Raw genomic sequence first — 21,793 nt, 5'->3', positions numbered from 1 at the left:
ATTCTTGCCTGTGTCTGGAACCACCTATACCCTCCTTCTCTGTGAGCTTGACCACTACTCATGTCTCTGAACCCAGCTAACTTTGAAACCAAATATTTCTGAACTTCTTGCCCAAGGACATGTCTGGATTTGGGGGTTGCTCCTTATGTCTTGTGTAGTGGGGAAGAACGGAGGCGGCATGGCGGGAAGCACGCCTGAATTGAAACCTTGGCTTATGAGCTGAATGACCCTCAACCTTTTCAAGATTTTACTTTTCAGGTCAAATATAGATATGAAGCTGTAGCTGCATGTGTGTGTGTGTGTGTGTGTGTGCGCGCGCGCGCGTGCGCACGCGCGCGCGTGCTCATGTTTGTGCTCATGTTTGTACACGTGTAAAAAGGAGACTGGAGGAAAACTTTTGTGTGTGTATTTATGTTTCTGTAAGTACATTTGCATGAGAAAGCTGGAGGACAACCTCTGGTGCCATCTCTAGAACATTGCCTACCTCTTTTGAGACAATGGTGTCTCGTTGCTCACCAATTAGCCTGGGATGGCTGGCCATCAAGCACACGGGATCATCCTGTCTCCATCTCTCTAGCTATGCATGCCACCACTTCTGGCCTTCAGGCTTGTAACCAAGCTGCTTCCCATCTGTGCCATACTTCTAGACCAATGGCTACCTCAGAGTGTTATGACTGCTATTTTTCAAAATTATATCTCTTTTTTGGCTATGGCTCTCATTCCCCCCACCCCACCCCCTTTATCTTTATATAACCAGTAAGGTTGACTGGCTAACCTTGACATCTTCCCTGGTGTCTCAGACTTGGTGAAAGATTCCATGTTCTTTCACAGCCCAGGGCTGAAATATTTCACTAGAGCCTTACCTTTTTAGAGGTTTTATGGGGGAGGGAGGTCTTCAGATGTCTTAACACGAATATTTCCTTTTGTATGACTCTCTTCAAAACTGCCCAGTAACTCCATATTTCTATCTGTAGGGCTCCGAGCATGTTTCCCAAGCCACTGTGCTTTGTTCTCCCTTTCAGCAGTACTGAAGCATTTCTCTTCTCTTAAGCACATTGAAGAAAAACATGGGAGAGAATGGACTCACTCGCCCCAGGTCTTGAAGCCAATTAAGGCTAGAGCAGAAAGCAGGAGCGTGGTTGTAGAAAGCAGTGACCATGAATGCAAACTATTATTTGAAAGGAACCAACCATGAATGGAATCATGCCTGAATAGTCCTGAGAGGATCTTATCTCCTGCCCAAAGACCTCCGGTGTCTGCCAGGCCCTCGTTCCTAGCTGAGTAGCCTCACATTCTACACACATGCTTGCTGCCCATGCGCGCTTTCTTCCCTACCCCCCTTTCCTTTTCTGCGAACCTGAGAATTACCTTTGCTGTCTGGGATCTCTTGAGGGTTCTTGTCTGCCCTACCTGGTGACACTTCACCTGGTCCTGCTGCGAGACTACAAGCTTTTATATTACTGTCTCCGTCTGCAGTCCATATTCACATCAGTCTTTGTGGCTATGACATAATGCATGGGGAAGCGATAGAAAGGAAAAGGAAAGACTGGTTTGGTTTTGTTTTTTGTTTGTGTTTGTTTTTGACTCTTCACTTCAGGAAGTTAGTCTGTGGTTGACAACTTCTTTGCTGTGTGCTTATGATGAGGCAAAACCGTGGTAGCAAGCATGTGAGGTGTGACGGAGGGAGTACATCACTGAGGGCAAGCCTTGCATGGGTATATCATGTAGCCTCTGCTTGTGTCCTTCTTTCTCCACCTCTTCTTCTGTCTGGTCCTTTTCTTCCTGCTCTTCACAGTTCTTGGCTGCCTTCAGGTCACTATGTCAGTAGCTTAATCTACCAATAAGGTTCCAGTCCCCGTTATTCAGTCTCTCTACAAAATCTCCTCAGCAGGTAGCCAAGTCTTTAATCCATGAGCCTTGGGGAAGAATTCTGATTCAAACCAGTATAGAAAACTGGGGAGATCTGAGACTTCACTGGAATTCCAGTGAATTCCTGGCTGATGGCAAGTCCTTAAGCCTGTATGTTCTTCAGTTCCCATTACCTAAAGGGGCTCTCATTTCCTTCCCAGGTAAAGCCAATTTATAACTGTTTTTAAGAACCATTTTCTTTCTTAAGAACCATTTTCTTAAAGCCAGTTTGGTTCTTTTCCAACACAGGACCCAACTATTTGTCTCTCCACGGATAGTATAAGCAGCACACTAGTATCATTTAGATAGGACATACTGAATATTTTCGTCATGCATCTCACCTAACTTTCACTAGCCCACTGAAAGAGGATTACATTTCTTGTTTTTACAAGGAAACGGAGACAGGTTGACTTGTCCACGGCTACACGGCAGAGCTGAGACTCAGGCCGGGCAGCTTTATGGTAGAGGTCCTACTCTGAACCCCTGCACTTCTCAGGCTTCCAGTCCTGACACAGTAGACTTGATGCGAGTCTGGGGCTTAGCAGTTGGTAAATTGCTGCTCTTGAGCCGTTACCATGTGTTGCATCCATGTGGGCATTGGCTAAACCACAATTCCCTGTGCTGGCTTCCTGCCCTAGTCAGCTCTTCCCCTCCAGGACAGAGGTGACTCATCTGTGTGCCTCAGTATGGAACATGGGTTATTCATGTCATTTTCTTCCTGTTATCTTAGAGAAAGCCAAAAAGGCTTAAGTAGCTAGAGAGGGTTCGGGTCTGTTATCCACTGGGTAAGTTTTCCCTCTTGAGACCATTTTCTCTGGTGCTTTAGGCGGGTTGAGGGGAAGGTCATGAACAAAGCAGCTTTCTAATCTGACTGTACTGGATTTGGCTTCCCAGGATGGGAGTTTACAGTGCCCAACATGTAAGACCATTTATGGCGTCAAGACAGGCACCCAGCCTCCAGGGAAGATGGAATACCACCTCATCCCCCACTCCTTGCCTGGCCATCCGGACTGCAAGACCATCCGGATCATCTACAGTATCCCCCCTGGCATTCAGGTGAGCCTGCCCGTGGATGCTTCCATTCATGATTTCAACTTGGAATGTGGGTAAAATGTTGTGCTAGGAGAAGCCTCCTTCCCATCTTTGTCCCCAGACTGTGCCTCCCCCTTCACTTCCATTGTTCCTTTTTCTCTGTGTCTTTCCAGCATCCCTTGTAGTACTCAGTGGAGATTGCATCCTCCCCTCCCAGTTTTGCACAAAAAGCCACATTTAGGCACATTGTTTCACACTCCAAATAACAATATGAACCTTAGGGGTTTTTTGTTCTATGTTAATAGAGAATGTCCTTATTCTTATGTCTGTGTAATAATCCATTGTATATATATTTAATTCAACATCTCCGTTTGCTGTCTATTTACATTGTTTGTAATCTTTTAGTACAACAGATAATGTTACAACTAATAACTAATAGTAGTCATGTGACCATGTCTGTAGAATAATTTTCTGGAAGTAGAATTTCTTGGTCAAACAGTTATTTGCATTTTTAACAATTTGATGGTTATGCTTGGCTTTGTCTTTACTGGCATTTCTTTTTTCTCTGGTGTTTGGAAGACTGTCAGCCCTCAAACAAATATGAATGATAATCCTAATGAATAAACGCAATGTAGCTCTTCCCTCACACAGTGTGGAGCCTTTCCTAGGTGTTGTAGGGTGCAGACCAGATTTAACCCTAAGCAAACATTGGTTTGCTCACGCTTCTTCACTCCCACCTGTGCCTTCTTGCTTGTCTTCTGTCTGACAAGTGTTTGCATGTGGGTTGTGCCCGGGTTTGGGTTAGGTACTGGTGAAACAGAGCTCAAATTGATTACATCTTTGAACCTCGAAGTCCCCGTTGTGGTGGGGCCAGGAGGATGGTAAAATAAATAATATAAATAGACAAAGTACTTCCAGAGCACGGCAAGTTATCAGAAAGTAAAGCAGCAACGTGTGATAGTCCATAAAACATGAGGTTTCTTCCTTGGGGCACTTGTAACCAGGCAGAGCAAGATAAATACCTCTCACTCCTCGTCTGGAGAACAGAAACGGATATGCACCACTGATGAAAGTTACACAGACAAAGGGACTTGCAGGGCTTCAAAGTCTTGTGACCCTGGTCCCACTTCCTGGCTGTCTTCAAGGTGCCTGCTTCCTTCTCCTAGCTTCAGATCTTTTTTTATTCTTCATCTGTGCTGCTGGGAATCTGCTAGGCAGAGGTCCAAGGAGTGGGAAAGTCCACCAGGAGCTTCCCAGGCACTATTAAGGTGCCCGGGACTTTGCTTCCTGCTATCTGATTGGCTGAGGTGTGGTAAGGAGGAGGAGGAGGAGGAGGAGGAGGAGGAGGAGGAGGAGGAGGAGGAGGAGGAGGAGGAGGAGGAGGAGGAGGTTATGTGTAGTCTGTCTGGAAGGTGGGAGGAGACTTTTCTGGTGCAAAGCATTCTCTAGTGAATCCCTGAGAGAAATACAGAATACACAGTTAGTTAGCTGCAGGAGAGACAACCGTGGAGAAAAATGCATGCTGAAGAACAGTAGAATTTATTCAGTTGGGAGGTTGGGGCCTGAGACTTGCAAAAGTCATGGAAGGAGGGGACATGATAAGGATATAGGGGGCAGGTCACAGAAGACGTTTAATGCTAGGGCCAGCGATGGGGACTTTGCTTAGGCTCTGAGGAGTCCCTGGAGATGATTGTCTGATTAGGATTACAAGACATGTAACGTGTAAATATGCTTTAAGAGGCCAGTATGACTTAAGAACGGGAGATGAGTGGAAATAAGTCTGCAGTAATATTTCAGGCTCCCGACTAAGGGGAAGACCAGGGTAAAAAAGTAAGATGTGCTTGGCTCAGCCCGGGAGAGACTTGTAGAGTGATTCTGGGGCAGCTGGCTGGAATGATACGGAAGAATGAAAATGTGGGAGTGGGCTGGCAAGATGGTTCACTGGTAAGGGCCCTGATAACTGAAAGCCAGTTCTGATAAACAGAGTTCAATCCCTGAAACCTGCATAGTGGAAGGAAAAGAACTGACTCCTTCATGTTGTCTTCTGATTTCCACACACGTACCAAACACACACGCACACACGCATACACACACACACACACTCGCACATGCACTCTCTAAATAAACAAGTGTTTTTAAAAATGAAAGAGAAAGCAAGAAAGCAAGAAGGAAAGAGTCCAGCAAGGGTCAAAGTAGAACCAAATATCAAGGTGGGGCATCTGTTGACAAGAAGGCCACATTTTATTTAAGCCTCTGGAGTTACCGGACATAGAGAGTCTTCTTTGTAAGTGTACGGAGGGGTCAATGCTGCCTATGCAGGGCCCTAGCACCTCTAGTAACACCCTGGCTTTTGAAAAGGAAACGCATCTCTAAATGGTCAGATGCTCTGCAGACTCACCAGGGTGAGTCAGTAGAAAAGTGTTCTGTGCTTGCTTTGTGAAGCTCCACGGATCACGGATCACGCAGGCCTGGGCTTTGGTGAGAAGCTGAGCTCGCCAAGCACTGCTTCCACTGCAGAAAGTGAGTCCCTGTGGGAGGAGCTCTGGGCCAGGCTGAGGCAGAGTCGTGACTGCTTCACCTGGCAACAGGCCCAGAACAAACGAGCAGCCTTACTGGGTTGGTGCCAGACCTGCTGAGCTGGAAACAGCCAGCAGCCCAGGGCATCAGCAAGGCAGCTGGAGGCATGGTCAGGCGTGGTCCCTCCATGAGGGTGCCTGGCTTGGAGATGTGTGGTCCTGAGGATGAGGCACCTTTGTAGAGATTTTGTCTGGCTGTTAAGTTATAACTCAGTCTTTCCATCCCAGAGAACATTAGTTTCTTTTAGTTCACAGTGACATTGTTCTATCTTTTAACATTTTTCTATGATCAAAATTTACTTTGTACATAAGTAGAATTCTCAAAGAATAAATAAAAATTATACTTTAAAATTTGAATAGTTTTTCTCTTTGGCAATTTTATACATGTGTACACTGAGTTTGTGCATTTTCAAATGCTTTTGCCCCCTCTCTTCTCCTTTCCTTCTTCCAAAACACTTTCCCCAATGATCCCTCTTTCTTTTCTTTTTGAGCCAGTGAATTCAATTTCATTCATTCATTCACTCGCTCACTCACTCACTACAAAGCCATGATGAGTTTATTGATCTGTGAGAGAGCTTGTACCAAGAGCTGCATAAAATTGTCAATATTATATTCTTTGCACTTACAAAGTAAAATCTTTAAACAAGGTTACAGTCTCAAGAGATGAGAGATATTCAAAATTATAGACAAGCATTTGTATGGGTGGAAAGCTGTTACATCAGTCTTCATAAACCATTCACCCCTTGGAGCCTGTGATAGCTCTGTCAGTATGACACAATTTAGTATCATACAGGAAGATAATCCCAATGATGGGTTCATGGGATTACTGGGGAATTTTCTTGATTCTATTAACTGGGGTGGGAGGACCTGCCCACTGTGAGTGGCATTATTCCTTAGGAATGGGGATCTGTAATGTGTAAGCGTGGAGACAACTAGTCTGTCATGCATGCATTAAATCATAGCTCTCTGCTCTTGACTGTGGGATGTGATTATCTGATTTGGGTTCCTGCCGCTTTGACTTCCCCACAAGAATGGACTATAACCTGGAATCATGAGCCAAATAAACTCCTTTCCCTTTCGGTTCTTCTTAGGGTATCTTACCATAATAGCAAGAAGTGAGACTAAGACGGACACCAATTGGGAGGCCTAGTATCTTGTGCCTTTTTGCTGTTGCTATAACAGAATCTCAGAGCTGAGTGATTTACAAAGAAATGAGGTTAATGTGGCTCATGATTCTGAAGGAGGGGGAATCCAGCAGTCATGTCTGGTTGCACTGGGCAAGGATCTCCTAGTGCCTCTCCTCATGGCAGCAAATAGGCAAACAGATGTGTTCAGAAGAGAGAGAACACAACAAGCAACCTTGCTCTGAAAGCAACAGGCTTTCATGACAACTAACCCGTTCCCTTGAGACCAAGATGAGAGCTCTCAGGAGAAGGCCTCATCGCCTCTTACATTTCTCAGCTGCCCACAAGCCTGCAGTGGAAGCCAAATTTCAGCAAGAGTTTTGGAGGGGACAAACAACACACAGTACCATGGTATCTGGGTTCCGGCTCAGCTCTGCTTGGATGTCTTTCCCACTCGGTGTCCTGAGACAGCTTGTGTCCTGGAGTGTTGTGTGATGATAACTGATGTGTCACGAGATTTTTTTTTTTTGTCCTGAACATTGCAATCTATATTGTTGAGTAAGGAAGCAAAAATCCATGAAAACAAAGGAGAAATACCACAAGAAATGTGCAGAAAATTCTCCCTGATTGACTTGGGGCTCAGAAAACTTTAATATTCTGAGTAGTTGACTTACAAGCTCATGCCTCAGGGAACCTGGGCTTAAGTTAGTTTTGGCAAAGTCAGTTAACATTTTTGCAGCCAGTTGACTTTGGTGGAGTGCACTCTTCATCGTTCATAAAAGAGTAGAATAGGTGGTGTTGGTACTGTGATGAGGAAATTTACTGTGCTTTTCCCAAATATGGGCACCAAGCTCCCTGAGTGTTGGTCACATCCCATAGGGTGAGTTTTCCAAGTCACTGTCACCAGAGAGGGGAATTCCATATGATCCAGCAGGGAGCTACAGCTGCAGTCCAAACACAGGTCACATGCTCTATGAGAACATAGACTGTGGTTTTCTGGCTTTTTTTTTTTTTTTTTGGTTTGTCCTTTGTCTGAACTCTGTGGCTGTTGTTATTGTCACACCAAAGCCTGTACTAACTTCTCATCAGAAATGTTTTGCAAGCTATCTTTGTTTTCTTTCTGCTTTCAGGGACCAGAGCATCCGAATCCTGGGAAGAGCTTCAGTGCCCGTGGCTTCCCACGACATTGTTACCTTCCAGACAGCGAGAAGGGGAGAAAAGTAAGAACAGATGTTTTGTAGTAGGCCTAGATGGGGCATTTAATGCTGTTTCTGCATCCCACGGACCACAAGGAACTTGTTTCTTTTAATTCTGTACATATGCAGTAATGAGGTCATATTTGAGTCAACCCTAGGTAAGAATAGATATCATTACAAGTTGTTTTGTCTGTCTGTCTGTCTCTCTCTCTCTCTCTCTCTCTCTCTCTGTGTCTCTCTCTCACTCACTCTCTGTCTCTCTCTCTCTGTCTCTCTCCCTCACTCACTCTCTGTCTCTCTGTCTCTGTCTCTGTCTCTGTCTCTCTCTCTTTCTCTCTGTTGCATGAGTATGATTTCTATGGCATTACATGCACTTATGTGCCACAGTGTGCACATGAAAGTCCAAGGACGACTTTCAGGAGTCAGTTCTCACCCTGCCCTCTTGTTTCTTGCTGCTGCATTGACTACTCCAGACTAGCTAGCCTGAGAGCCTCCAGGTGATTCTTCTGTGTCTACCTCCCATCTCCCCACAGGAGTGCCAGGATTACAGATGCGCATCACGGCATCTGACTTCTAACGTGGTTCTGGGGATCTGAATTCAGGCCATCAGACCTGCACATCGAGTACTTTCACTCACTGAGTCACCTCACCAGCCTGATTAGAATGTTTGTGCAGGTGGTTGGGAGTGGAGCAACTTTTTTTTTTCTTCTCAAAATCTTATTGGCAATAATTTACATACTCTAGGATCCTTATCTAGAGCCCTGTTATTTTAAGGCTGGTCCTGGGGAAATACCAGTGTTAACTCCTAAGAGCTTTATAGAAACTCAGAACTGGAAATTGTTTTATCTTCTGAGGATCCCTGGTTGACCTGATCTGAACACACACCAAAGCATACGCCAAATGTTCTGGGATCCTAATTGGTGGGAAATTATTTTATTTGTTTTCAGGATTCCTTGTAATTCACGATCAGGGTTCTAAATTGTGTAGTTGAAGTAACTGGGCTTTCAGAATCTTGCCTGATGCTAAGAGGGTGAAAAACCACTTGTCTAGGGGAAGTGTTGGGGAAATGAAAGAGGCAAGATTTAGTCAGCTTCCTTTCCAGATCTGAGAAGTTTACTCAACAAATGTCTGCCTTTCTGCATCGCATGTTAGTGGTTATGTTGCTGCTGTGGGTGAAAGTTCAAGACTATGTAAGCATATCTGAGTTGTTCTAGCAAACTACCACAGACTGTAGTCAGAGTGGTTCATAAACAGCAGGTCCTTATTTCTCACAGTGCTCGGGTTTAGGAGGTCCAAGATCAAGGTGCTGGCAGATTCAGGATCTGGCAAGGATTCACTTCCTGCTCATAGACAAAGCCTCTTCTCTGTGTGTCCTCGCCAGGGAGAAAGGGCAAGAATTCCCTTTGCCAGCCTCCTTTTATAAGTGTGTTAATCTCATTCACTGACATTCATTCTCATGACCTAATAGACCCCAGAAAGTTCCATATGATAAGACTCAATTTGGAGGTGTTGGTGAGAAGTTCCCATGAATTTGGGGGGGGGTGTGCATAAGCATTCACCTGCAGACTCCTCATGTGTCTTCCTGCTATGGAAGTCAAGCTGATAGGTTTCCAAGAAGCCTGAACAAAACTTTAGGGTGGTCCCAAGGGACATCTGACACAGGATTCAAATTGATAAAGAAAACCCTAGACCACAGGGATACAAGAAGATAGGGCATCTTCATGATAAAGAAAATTAACAATTTGAGATACCCATAAAATAGGAAAATATTTCTACTCAAGGTCGTATTGAGTATCACGATTTTAATATTCTTATTGAAGAGATATCACATAAAAGAAATAGCTCTGTGTGAGCAACGTTTACACCAAGTGTTAATCGTGCTGGATTTCTTGATTCTCAGCTAGCCAGAGGTTTCAACCAGAAGAGTGGGGGTTTCCATTCCCTCCCTGTATCTCATAATACACCCTATTTTCTGTCCTGCTTCAATGTCAAAGGGTGTGGCTCTGCTCTGTCCTTCCAGGGAGGCAGAGGATAGTTTGTAACAAAGAAACAGCAGTATCAAGAAAGATTCAGTAGTGCTCTGTTCTCAAACTAAGAGTCAGAATTAAGGCAGGCAGCATTCCATCAAGAAACAAATTTCTGTGCCTTAGCCCAAGGTCTGCAGCCTAATGTCTCCACTGTAAATCTGCTGTTGAGACTTCAGTCAGAGTTCCATTGGTAGAACACGTGCCTGCCATGTAAGCAACCGTGGCTTCCATCTCTGACACTTATAACCAAGCAACTAGCACATGCCTGTAATCTCAGCTCCGCTGTTCAGGGTCATCCTTTGCTACCTGTTACGTTTGAGGCCAGGCTGGGGTACATACGACTGTCTCAAACAAGCACAAGACCACATTCATGTTTGCGAGGGCTTCCTTAGACCTTCTTTATTTAACACAGATCCCCAATCCTTGGACTTATGCACATTCACCATCTTGAACTCTTGCTTTAAGTGCCCAGATCCACTCAGCTCATTCCTCCCCCTGCCCTACATTCTAAGCCATTTGATCCTTTAATAACCTCTCCAGAAGGCCTGACACCATGTCAGTTATCCCAAACTCTACTTCTGGGATAAAGCTCCTTTGGTTAAAAGAAATTAAAATTAAAGTTTAAAGGAACACATCCATGTTTCAGTGGCCTTTCCTTTTCTTCTTTAAAAAGTGTGCTTGTCTTAGCAGAATATTAAGACCCTCCTGAGAGGTCCTGGGTCTTACAAAGATCATATGCCCCAATACAGGGGAATGCCAGGGTCAGGAAGCGGGAGTGTGTGGGTTGAGGAGCAAGGTGGGGGGAGGGTATAGGGGGCTTTGGGGATAGCATTTGAAATGTAAGTGAAGAAAATATCTTTAAAAAAACAGAAAAGAAAAGTAAAAAAAAAAAAAAAAGGAAGAAAAAAAAAGAAAACCCTCCTTGCAGTACAGATTTAAACCATCTCTTCTCACCAATTCCCTTAGATATGCCATTATTAGTTAGTGTTCTTCCTACCCACTGGTCCATGACCCTAAACTTTGGCTTTGTTGCAGGTTGGGTATAATAACACCAAGGGCTTTGAAGCTGGGTCATACTTTTGTTTCTGCCACTTATTAATGATGGTTTAGTGAGAGATCCTGTTTCAAAAACAAAACAAAGCAACAGGGTGGAGCCAGTGGTCAGCCAGTGGTCTCCAAGTACATACACATACAGTTGTAGGCATCCATACACTCGCACATGCATATACTATGCATGCACACAACCCTTGGGGTGGGTGATAGAGTTGCCATTTAATAAATAAACAAATTCCATGCAGATGTTTGAATTTGGCAAGAGTTACCCAGTTATTCAATGACAGAGGTGAGATTCAATCTGTAAGTGCTAAGTGTCCAATTTCATATTGTTCTCCTCTGGGTTGCTTAGGGCATCATGATGAAGGAAGGGTTGCGGACATCAAGTCAAATCCACCATCTGACAACTGGTGTGTGGCTGTGACTGAACAACTTCCTGTGGTCTCTCACCCTTGTTGCCCTAGGTTCTGAAGCTGCTTCTAGTGGCCTGGGACCGCCGTCTCATCTTTGCCATTGGAACCTCCAGCACCACGGGCGAGTCCGATACTGTCATCTGGAATGAGGTTCACCACAAAACAGAATTTGGCTCTAATCTCACTGGCCATGGCTACCCAGATGCCAATTACCTGGATAACGTGCTGGCTGAACTGGCTGCCCAGGGTATCTCTGAAGACAGCACTTCCCATGAAAAGGACTGAGGAGGGAGGGTACTGGGGACCACAGGGCAGAAAATGGAGAGAGTCAAGGTTGATGCCATGCCTCCTGACTCCCTCATGTCCCTTCTTGTATTATTCCCATCTCCCATCCCTCTCAGTCACAGAGGGCGCTGGATTAAGATGATGTCGTTCTTACACTTCATCCAAAACGAACCAGACACGGGATGAGGGCCAACCTCCTTCTGTCCCCATGGAGTCTTCAGTTCTGGGTAGTCAAGGACCTGCACCTCTCCCCACCCCTAAGCAGGGAGTATGTTCAGCATATTTAATGTATGGGCACTATTGAGGTATTCCATATCCTGGCCTTGTGAAGCTGAGATCCCTATCCTCAGCTGGCTTCTTGCTGCTTCCACTCTGCCTTGAGAGTGGAGTTTCTGCTTTTTTTTTTTTTTTCTCCTCCACTGGAGTCAGGGAGCTCTCACTGTGCACAATTGGGGAGAGAGGTGTAGACTGCTGTGACATCAGAAATTGGATGCCTTGGTGCAGTGTAAGGAAGCAGTTCATGTTAAGAGGGTCAGAGTCAAATGCCTCTGGGAGGAGCCTGGGCCCTTCCTTCCTCCTCATCTATTGACCTGTCCATAGGCATCTGATTCTCTCAAGTGGGTGGGAGGGCTCAGGAATTCCTCTCTGGGGTGGCATCCCATGATGCTGTTTCCAAGCAACCGCTCTCTGATCCAATCAGAGCCTGCATCCCAGTGAGCATCTGCACTATCCTCAGGGAGAGGAGCCCATAGCCTTCTTCCCAACTCATTGCAAACCAGCTCAGTTTCATCAAGTCACTGTGAGTTGGAGCCCACACCAGGCTCTTTGTCATCTGTGTTTGTGCATATGTTTGTGTGGGTGTGTGTGCATTATTGGGCCAGGTTATTGGGAAAGTCCCATCACGTCTCTAAATTCTGTTTCACGTGCCAAATCCCAATTCTGTTGGGGATTCTATAGTAAAGGCATGGCCCTTTGACTTTTCTCACCTTTGCCAGCCCATCTCGTAATAAACTTGGACCCTAATGGACATAGAATTGTACTTGGGAAGATGTCTTGATTCAAGAGCTAGATTGACCCTTCTCCTTCTTATTAATATTAGATCAGAGCCAGCTTCCATCCAGTCTTCTTTATATAAGAGCTCAATTCATCTCCCCACAGATTTGCTAATTCAAGACCAGAGACATTATTGTTCCCTGTCCCAGCCCCTTGCTCTAGCCCCCATCTAGCACAGATTGGCCAAAACCATGGTGGCAGAAGTCGCTTTAGCTCATTCCTAACACAGTTAGGAACACATTCTGGTCTTCCCTAACCGGCATCTGGGTGGTGTCCCAAGATCCAATCTATCCCCAACATCTCAACTTTGGCTCCATTAAAGAATGGATTAGGTGTCAGGTAAAAGAGAATGGAGAATCAAGAAGGGAAAATAATTTCCCCTTTGTAAGTGGGTTCTTTGAACTTTGTGTTTGGGGAAAGTTCCTCTGGATACTAATTTGAACTTATATACCTCATGTCTCGAGGGTTTGACTATATATATGTGTATATATACACATACATATATATCATAAGATTTGAAACGTTTGATGCTTGGTAAAAATAAGTGAGAAATTCAACAACCTTCCACATTTGTACTTACGTTAGAACTGGAGTCCACATTTTCATACCACCCTGCACCAGAGATGCCTCCTGTTGGGCTTCCACCATTGTTGATATTGCTGTGGCCAGTAGAATCACCCAAGTGTCCCTAACCCACTTCCCTGGTGCTGAGTTTTCTTTCACTCTACAAATGGCTAATGGAATTTTAATCGCCTTCCACTAGGGGGAGCTGTGGTTGGAGGGAATGTTCTGCCATCTTAGTCCAGCCTGTCCTATCAATGGGAGGCCATTTTGTCTCACAAGCAGAGCAGAAGATTGCTGCATTCACTGCACCTCGGGGAAAACTCCTGCTAAAGTAGAGAAAGATACAGCAGAACTAAATGGAAGGCAAGTAGCCACGGGCGTTAATGTCACACCCTTTTATCAGGTTACCGAATTTCAGAGATAATCGGACCCTCATTGAAGGCTTACAATCATGTTTGTCTTCAGTTACTCGTTGTTATCTACAGTCCCTGCTTCTTGGCAACAAGGATGAGAAATTAGACTGGGAGTTCATGGATAGGAAAGTGAAGCAGTAGGAAGTGAAGAAATGAAAACAGGCTCTGAGATGTGGGAATGGCCAGTGGGGGATGTTTTCACGTAGCAAAGGAGGTAGACGCAGGAAAAGCATAGCATGAGGCAGAAGGAAGAGCCCAGAAGGACATCTCAGGGAGTGACTGTTCTACAAGAAAGACCATTTTGAGGGTTAGTCTTCAAGAATTTCCCCAGAGGACTTTAAAATGTCTATGTCTCATTTCCTTATTCCCCGAGGATGCTCTGAGAGGCTACCTCACCCTCAAGTTTCACTCTTTCAGCTTTCTGGTCTGATGGAAGCTTGGCAATCTCAACAATGTGTGGGTCAAGCAGTAGCTGGTACCTTACTCCTTCTCTTGTGCCAACCCCCAAATATACAGAATTCATTTCAATGAGATTAGGCCCTGGACACAAGCGACTTTGACCCAGAGTGCTTCCCCAGAGAAGCCCTGGTGTGCTCTACTGGGCCAAGCAGGGAGCCCCCATGCCCTTTCTTTTACAGTCTCAGCACCAGCAGCCATGTTCTTCCTTCATGAGACTCCCGGGGTGAACAAATGGGATTGGAGACACAGCTATGAGATGCTTATCCCTTGAAAAGCTATGTGGTATATCTGTGGTTGTCTGTGCCTTTGTGCTTCCATTCCCCTGTCCTTTTTGTAAGATTTAGACTTCTGTGTGATTTTATACTTCAGTCAAAAGTACTTGTCCTGGCATCGCATTGCTGTGTGCATGAGAGGATTGGGAGAAGGCTGCTGTGGCCCAAGAAATAACCACTGCCCCACCCCCCCTTGCTTGTTCGTTGGTCACTTATATCTCAGTGGGGGTTTCTGGGAGAGGGCTGGTGAATGTCCAGATGTCAGGTGTTCTGTTAGTAACTGCTGTGATTTGAAGTTGTTGGTGTTGTTCTGTGGGAGGACATCGCCCCCTGGTGCTCATGAGGTGTACGTGCAGAACAATAAACTGCAAATGAACAAGCACAAATTGTCGTTACTCCTAAGGGCCTGCTTTTGTAGAAGTGCTTTGGCAGCTGGCTCAGAAGCATGAGGATTACTTCCTTTATCTGCGGGCAACCTCAGTCCAACTAGTTCGATAAAGGGAAACTCTTCTTTCTTTATTTTCTAAAACTTCCCACATCTCTTCTACTCCCACATTTCACCTGACTTAACTCTGGGTTTCCCCTCAAAGAAACGGGCCATAAAGCAACAGAAATGAATATGTGAACTTGGGGGGAAAGGGTCATCTTTAAAAACATGGAAACTGGCTTCTTGCATGTTGGGGGATGCATGTGTGTGCGGGGATGTATGTGTGTGCGGGGATGTATGTGTGTGGAGGTGCATATGTGCGAGGCGATGCATGCTTGTATAAAGGGACACGTGTGGGGGGTGCAGTATGTGTGTGTGTGTGTGTGTGTGTGTGTGTGTGTGAAGGTCTGCTGAAGCTAAAGGTTGACATTAGTTATCTCCTCTGCAGTCTTCTACCTTATCCTTTGAAGCAGGGTTCTCTCAGTGAACCTGGAAATTACCATTTTGGCTAGGATAGGCTGATGGACCAATGAGCCCCATGTGCCACCTGTCCATACCTGCGAGTGCTGAGATTCCAGGTTCATACCACCATCCATGCTTTTACAGGGGTGCTGGGGATACATACTCAAGATTCTCATGCTCAAATAGCAGGCACGCGACTGAACCATCTTCCCAGCCGTGAATACTGACCACTTAAATGGCTCCTTATTTTCAGGCAGTTTTAAATTTTTCCAGTAAGCATTTGTTATTAAACATCCCAGTAATAATAGGAACACAAGAACAACAAGGAACTCTTGAACAACAAGTCTAGCCTCTCTTCTCACCAGACTATCTCCATCTCTGATCTCCCTTGGAGTATGGTTTTCTCAGAAACCAGCCCTGGTCTTTCTGCAGACCCCAGCCTTAAAGTCAAGACTGGGCAGAGCCCAGGAGACCTATGACATGGCTTGAGGGTGAACTGGAAACCCCTGTATTCTGACTTCATACAGATGAACACCAAGATAAAATTTTGCCAAGTACACATTTTAATGCATATTTATACTCATTTTTGTTAGTAGAGTTACATGTTTATGGGACAAATATTAAAAAATTCAACAGGAAGTTTCTGCATTAAAGATCTGGGAGTCTTCTGATGTGCCTTGCTTTGCAGATTCAGAGAATTTACAGAAAGAAGTCTCTCCCCGTTCCTGAAGGCTGAGACACTTGGAGCTCTTCAGGAGGGCCTACTCTGTGCACAAGAGCTTGATTGTAACTAGTATTTTCAGAAAGATGGCTGGCTTCAATGAAACATTAAAATATAGCCCAAACCCACAAAGCACACAGAGGTTAAGAAGAACATTTTAACGCTCAAGAGGCAGGTTCGATGGAGAGGTTGTGCAATTAGCCCTCTTGGCTGGGCAGGTGGTAGGGCAGAATTCCAATTCAGTCATTCATTCCTCTCTGTATCTCAAATGGAAACGAATGAGGAAGTCTCTCCCTGTTCCTGAAGGCTGAGACACTTGGAGCTCTTCAGGAGGGCCTACTCTGTGCACAAGAGCTTGATTGTAAGTGTTAAAGCAAGAATACATCATCTTTCGTAGAAGATAGCTCACTGATGTGTTGTGGTGAATAGATACATAATTTCTAAGACAGCTGTAGAGGAATTTCCGTGTTGTAGAGAATTAAATTCTCAGATATGAAAATTGAGCAATACCCCAACTATTGCCAGTTGTCAATCACGAGGCCTTCCAGATAACCCATGGAAGCCATCCTGGAACTGAAATACATATCATGGCCTTTTCCCAGCTAACTGTGACATAAATTTTGTTTTGTTTTAAATTACCCCACCCCTCTTCCAAGCAGCGCGAAAAGGCAAATCCTAACAGACAGAAGACAGCGCTTTCCCAATAGCTTTAGTTTTAGGGAGGAAGTACTATGTAAGTGCAGGCTCACTGTGACTTGCGCATTTTTCACCCCTAGGCAGATAAAAGCTTCTTGCTACAGTCCAAGGGGTTTGTGTGTATTCCTGTGCACCCTCAGCTGTGGTAAGAAGACAAGGGGAAAGACTGTCCAGAGAGAGGAAGGAGTTACATTTTTGACACATGAACGTGAAACCATACTGCTTGATCTGCCAAACTAGAGCTCTGTTTAGTTCTTCATTTATAACCCTGTTAATTGACAGATCTAAGAATTCAAAGTTTCCTAGAATACTCTCATTGTCTCCCGAACCCCGGTTTTTAGCCTTAATTTATTACTCATTTCCTTACTGTTTCTTCATCCTTCATCCCCTAACAGAAAATTATGTTATATTCCCCCCCCCCCCCCCAGGACTTGTTTGCACAGTTCAGAAGCCCAAGACTGACCTAGATTAGCTGTGAGGAAGTTGGGAAATGGAATTTGTATAAACCCCACCCGCTTCTCCTTCAAATGCCTGTGAGGTGACTCATGGGGAGGGCACTGTCAATCAACACCAAGTCCTTAAAGCTAAAGAGTAGGGGGCATGTAGGCCTCCTGTGGCATTTCAGGGCACTGTTTACTGAAACCCTGAGGGCCTCTTTGAAAACACAAGAAAAGAAGTAATGTACTTAAAGCACAGACCTCTTCAGCTTACAAACTGGAAAGCCTTTCAAATTCAGACTAAATGCACCAAATCCAATTTCTCCCCCACCCCTCGTTCCACACACATGCATTCAGGTACAGACAACTATGAGAATGGACGCATACACCCCGAGGCTTAGTCCCAGTCCAGCTTTTTCCAAATGAATCATACCCCTCCCCACACCTCACTTCAAATGGCTCCTTTAATTTCCTGGTGCAGAGGCCTAAGAAAATACTGCCAGGGTTGTAATAGCTGCTTTCTTCCTATGGCGACTGTCACTTCAGTCACTTAGGAAGGCAGAAGTAGAGAAAACAAAGCAAAAGATGTGCTTGAAGCTGTGGCTGGAAACTGTTTCCTTTGGAGACAATTAAGCTGGACTTGGATCCTCTTCTCCATTAAGGACTGTTGCATCTGTTGCTAAGCTTCCAACCAAACTCTCCTGCTCCTCAATTTCCTGGTATTCCTTCTTCTTGTACTTCCGAGTACCATAGATGGCCAAGGTAATGACAACTCCTAGTGCTATGGTGACTCCCAAAGTGATTCCAGCAGCTTCCCCTCCTGACATTCCATTACTGTCCCCATGGATGACTGTCATGGCCCTACGAAGCTCCAGAGGTTCTCCCAGCTTCCACTGGTTGGTCTGAGGATCCTTAATCCAGGATCTGGCAGTCTCACTATTGGTCACTATGACAGTGTTGGTGGCAACCTGGCTCATAAGAGGTGGTTTGGTATAAGGTGGGAGCCTGACAGGGAGCAGGGACCCTCCTGTGAAGATTCCAGCCTTGACACAGTAGGACACTTGGCATCCATCACTGATAACAGCTAGGTGTTGGCTGAAGCCCCCGGGACACTTTTTCAGAGATGGTGCTCTGACGTCTTTAGCTGTATCAGAATTAACCAAGGGGTTCCCCATTATACAACTGAAGAACCCACCAAAGGGGACTGAAAACTTGAACCCCAACTCATAATCCAGGGACACACATACCTTGAGGCTTTCAAACAGGTTCAGTGGGATGTAGCCTGCTGGGCATGACTGTGCATTTGTCATAGGGTTGATGGTCTTGTCAGTGAAGACTCCTCCAAAGAGAAGTCCTGAGTTGTCAGGTACTTGGCCAGCAGCCACACACCAATAAGCCCTAAATTCAGCCTTGGCCACTCTGAACACATCTTCACACACTGTCTTGCAGAAAATCTTGAGGGTGCATTTCTTTTTACATTCCAGACGACTGTAACCCTCTTCATGGGTCTGGGAGAGCAGATGGACAGGGGTGTAGCCAGGGGGACAAGAGAAATCACCTGTGAGCAGGTTCTTCTGCTCCAGGTTTTGGCAAAGAACATCACCTGACAGTTCAGTGCATTCCTGATAAACTCCACCAAAGGTGAAGTTGGTGACTTTCGCATCACAGGAATCATCATCCATATTGGCTTGAAAATTAAAGTTGGGGGAATCAACATTTGTGCATCCTGGGTGAGTGTTAAAAGTGTAATAGTGTCTCACAGCAGTTTCCACTGTCTTCGACAGCTTCTTCACCAAGGGACCTGGCAAGCCAGGTAGCTTGTCAGGTTTAATGAAGAAATGCAGAGGCAAGCCAGCACGGTCTATTGCCACTAGGTGGTTAGTGATGCCCTTCTGCCAGGTTTCTAAGGTGATGCCTGGATAGAAGGGAACCCCTCCAAAACTCTGCACCCTGGAGTTGGTCCTGTTCGACAGGTAGTCCTTCGTCAAACTGGTCTGAGAAATGTAGTCTGTTTCAACTTTGAAGTTCACAATGTTTAAGAAGGCAATCCCTGCAGAAGCGGTCACGGTGTTCTGGCTATTCTGGTTGTCCAGAAGGAAGGAGGACCTTACGTGATCCTCCTGAACCAGTGCAGCCCCAGCATCCACACTAGTGATTACGTGTGTGCCATAGTTGAGGATCAAGAGCTCTGCCAGGTAGGTGGCCATCTTCGTCTGGTTTTTCTCTAGTTGGTCACAGATGTCCATAAGTGCCTTCGTAAACCCCAAGCTGAGCTCTGAAGTTGGGGTGGTTTTCACTGTGTAGATCCGGTTTCTTACCTGAACCCTGGTAGTCACAGCTTGGTCCTTTACTTGAAGGGTCTTCATCCTTTGGAACTCAGTAGAGAACTTGCCGTTGACTCTGGAGAAAAGGGCGAGTTCTGTGTTGATAGAAAGTGAGGTGGTACTCTGGTAATTCATCCAGGACTCCAGGACTTCTGAGTTCATCTCCAGGTTGCTCTCTTTCTGAGGAATAGTATACACTTCATCGGGGATGATGTACTGCCCATCTTCTGTGGTCTTACAGTTGGTGTATGTCAAGTCCATCACCCGTCCCATGTCTACATTTCTCAGATTATCCCAGCCTCCTCCTGGTAGGACCTCCAAGACAGGTAGTTTCAGGGCATTCTTGCATATTTGAAATCCAGTGGTACCCGTTTCTCCAAGAGGCTTGTCTGCTTCAGCACACGCTATTATCATCCAGATGAGGACCAAGGCCATGAAGCTGTTCATGGCGCAGATGGTTTTGGCCATATACCAGCCCTAAGCATTCACCAACAAGACTGGGGCAAACAGAAGGATGGAAAAGAAAGCGGTTGTTGAAACAGAAAATTCTACAGTTCTCCTAAAACCATCAGTTCCTCTTTATGCTGCTCCAATTGCAAAACAGAGAAGTGAAAGCTGGTTGGAATATTAGAGACCATTAGTACCTTGTAAAAATTATTCTACTCTGGATATGCAAAGATACACTCTTCAATCCCCCCCCCCCCACACACACCCTATGTCCCTCACCCTGCCTTTCTTCTACACAGGGGTTTGGCACCCAGTAAAAGTGTGGATTCAACAACTTACCTCTGTCAGAAGGCTCTGTCTGGCTTTTGTTTCACTCTCTTTGACTTCAAAACCTGCCTTTCTCTTCTTTTGTGAAATCACAGTATTAGTTTCTTTTTACTGGAAACGCAGGAGTTAGTAGCAACCTTGTGCTTATTTACATACCCCGCCTCCAGGCTACTCTGTGTCAAGGACAAATCTTAGATGTCTCATTGGTACACTGAAGTTGGGGCCTGCCCCCTGAGAACAAAAGTGTAAAATAATAAATAAATAAATAAATAGATAACCTCAGATGCATGCTTTGTGAGGTCTCATTGTTACAAACTCAAACAGTCCTATTTTGGAGATAGACTTATCTAGGGCTGAACTGCTCAGGAAAGCATTCCGTTTGCTGGGAACCCTCACCCTGAATTGTTCTGGGCATCCTGGGTGAGGGTGAGGGCTTCCACGCTGTTCTGTTTTTCTCCGTTCAGAGAGAAATATTCAAGAGAAGACAAAAGCCACACTACAAATTTGCAAAGTTTGGTTTACTCAAAGCATACAAACGGCCCAGGAGCATCCGTGCTTGTGTCCACACATTTGTCTGATCGTCTCCATGTGTGCAATTTTTAAACTAAGCAGCAACTGACCACACGTTTAACTTTTTCATCCAAAAACTTTTTTGTCAGCAAAGACAGCAAAAAAGGAAACATGCTCTTTATTACATGGGTTAAAAGTACTAAAATTCATTTCTTCTATTGTCAGGAAAACATAATGAGCACTCTTTTCTCAACACCCACCTCTTCTTTTTGTCTAGCAGTGATACTAGCTCCTTTAGATTTGTGATTCAGAGAGGAGTAGTCTGTGCTAGCGATCAAGTATCAGAATTAAGGGAGGCTTAGGTGAATTACACAGTTGTAACACCTGGAGTGTCTTGGTTCATTTAGCAGCAGCCAGGAACTCTATAGCAGATAATAAATCTTCACACAGCACCCTCATAGCACCCCAGATCATTTTAGGAGCAAGATGCAGGGCTAAGACTTTAAAAGCAGAAACATGTTTCAGCCGTGGGTGAAGACTACCACCTGTGTATAGGCTGTGAAGATCTTAACGAACTAAATTATCTCAGGTTGTCATTGAGGAAGCAACAAAGCATTTTTGAAGGACTTGAGCTTCCCTAGCCATGATCCAGGCTCCAGTGGTGTTCTGTAAATCCATAAAAGCCTTAGCATGGTTCTATTCATGCCAAGGTGTTTGGGGAAACTGACTCACACCAGCCTCCAATGAGGAATGAGTTTGTGAACGATGTCCAAGCTATACCAAGTTGGAGAACCCAGCCGAGTCACTGCAGAGGGTGCTCTAGTTCATATATAAGCAGGGTTATGTATTTATACCTCAGGAGACAGCACCTAGAGTTTAAAAGCTGAGACTTGAACGCCCTTGAGTGCTTGCAATAACTCAGTAAGTGCACTCTTCTATTTTAACTGGCTTATGCACACCTATTTGATGACAGGCAGGCTAGCAATTTCTTCTTGTTCTCTCTTTTCTAAATCACGTTGAGGGCTGGGGACGTGGTTATGAGGGTGCAGTGTTTATTGTGCAGGTAC

General features: G+C 45.1%; 2 protein-coding genes across 4 annotated transcripts in view; one reads left to right on the top strand and one right to left on the bottom strand.

Moving 5' to 3' along the window:
* The window catches only part of Dtx4 (deltex 4, E3 ubiquitin ligase), a 35,851-nt gene extending 21,090 nt beyond the window's left edge, over window positions 1–14,761 (top strand). Inside the window, exons 7-9 of one of the 2 annotated variants that reach the window (XM_006526816.3) lie at window positions 2,803–2,964; window positions 7,771–7,860; window positions 11,381–14,761. In XM_006526816.3, the coding sequence (XP_006526879.1) occupies window positions 2,803–2,964; window positions 7,771–7,860; window positions 11,381–11,614 (486 nt within the window). In that variant the 3' untranslated portion in view covers window positions 11,615–14,761. The remainder of the gene's footprint in view (window positions 1–2,802; window positions 2,965–7,770; window positions 7,861–11,380) is intronic. The other variant, NM_172442.3, reaches the window with a different exon arrangement.
* A 1,043-nt stretch (window positions 14,762–15,804) lies between these two features.
* On the bottom strand, window positions 15,805–20,320 carry Mpeg1 (macrophage expressed gene 1). Of its 2 annotated transcripts, none has more exons than NM_010821.2 (2): window positions 20,229–20,320; window positions 15,805–20,057 (listed from the first exon to the last, which is right to left on the bottom strand). In NM_010821.2, exon 2 carries the CDS (start codon window positions 19,887–19,889, stop codon window positions 17,748–17,750), a length of 2,142 nt encoding a protein of 713 aa, NP_034951.2. In that variant the 5' UTR covers window positions 19,890–20,057; window positions 20,229–20,320; the 3' UTR covers window positions 15,805–17,747. The 2 variants fall into 2 exon arrangements, with proteins under 2 accessions (NP_034951.2, NP_001361597.1); NM_001374668.1 differs by having other exon boundaries at window positions 15,810–19,939.
* Between the last annotated feature and the right edge of the window lie 1,473 nt (window positions 20,321–21,793).

The sequence above is a fragment of the Mus musculus genome, chromosome 19 (genome assembly GCF_000001635.26).
Source record: "Mus musculus strain C57BL/6J chromosome 19, GRCm38.p6 C57BL/6J".
In the NCBI taxonomy this organism is placed as follows: Eukaryota; Metazoa; Chordata; class Mammalia; order Rodentia; family Muridae; genus Mus; species Mus musculus.
The sequence above is the reverse complement of the archived record's forward strand: the minus strand, read 5'-3'. Positions and strand labels throughout refer to the sequence as shown.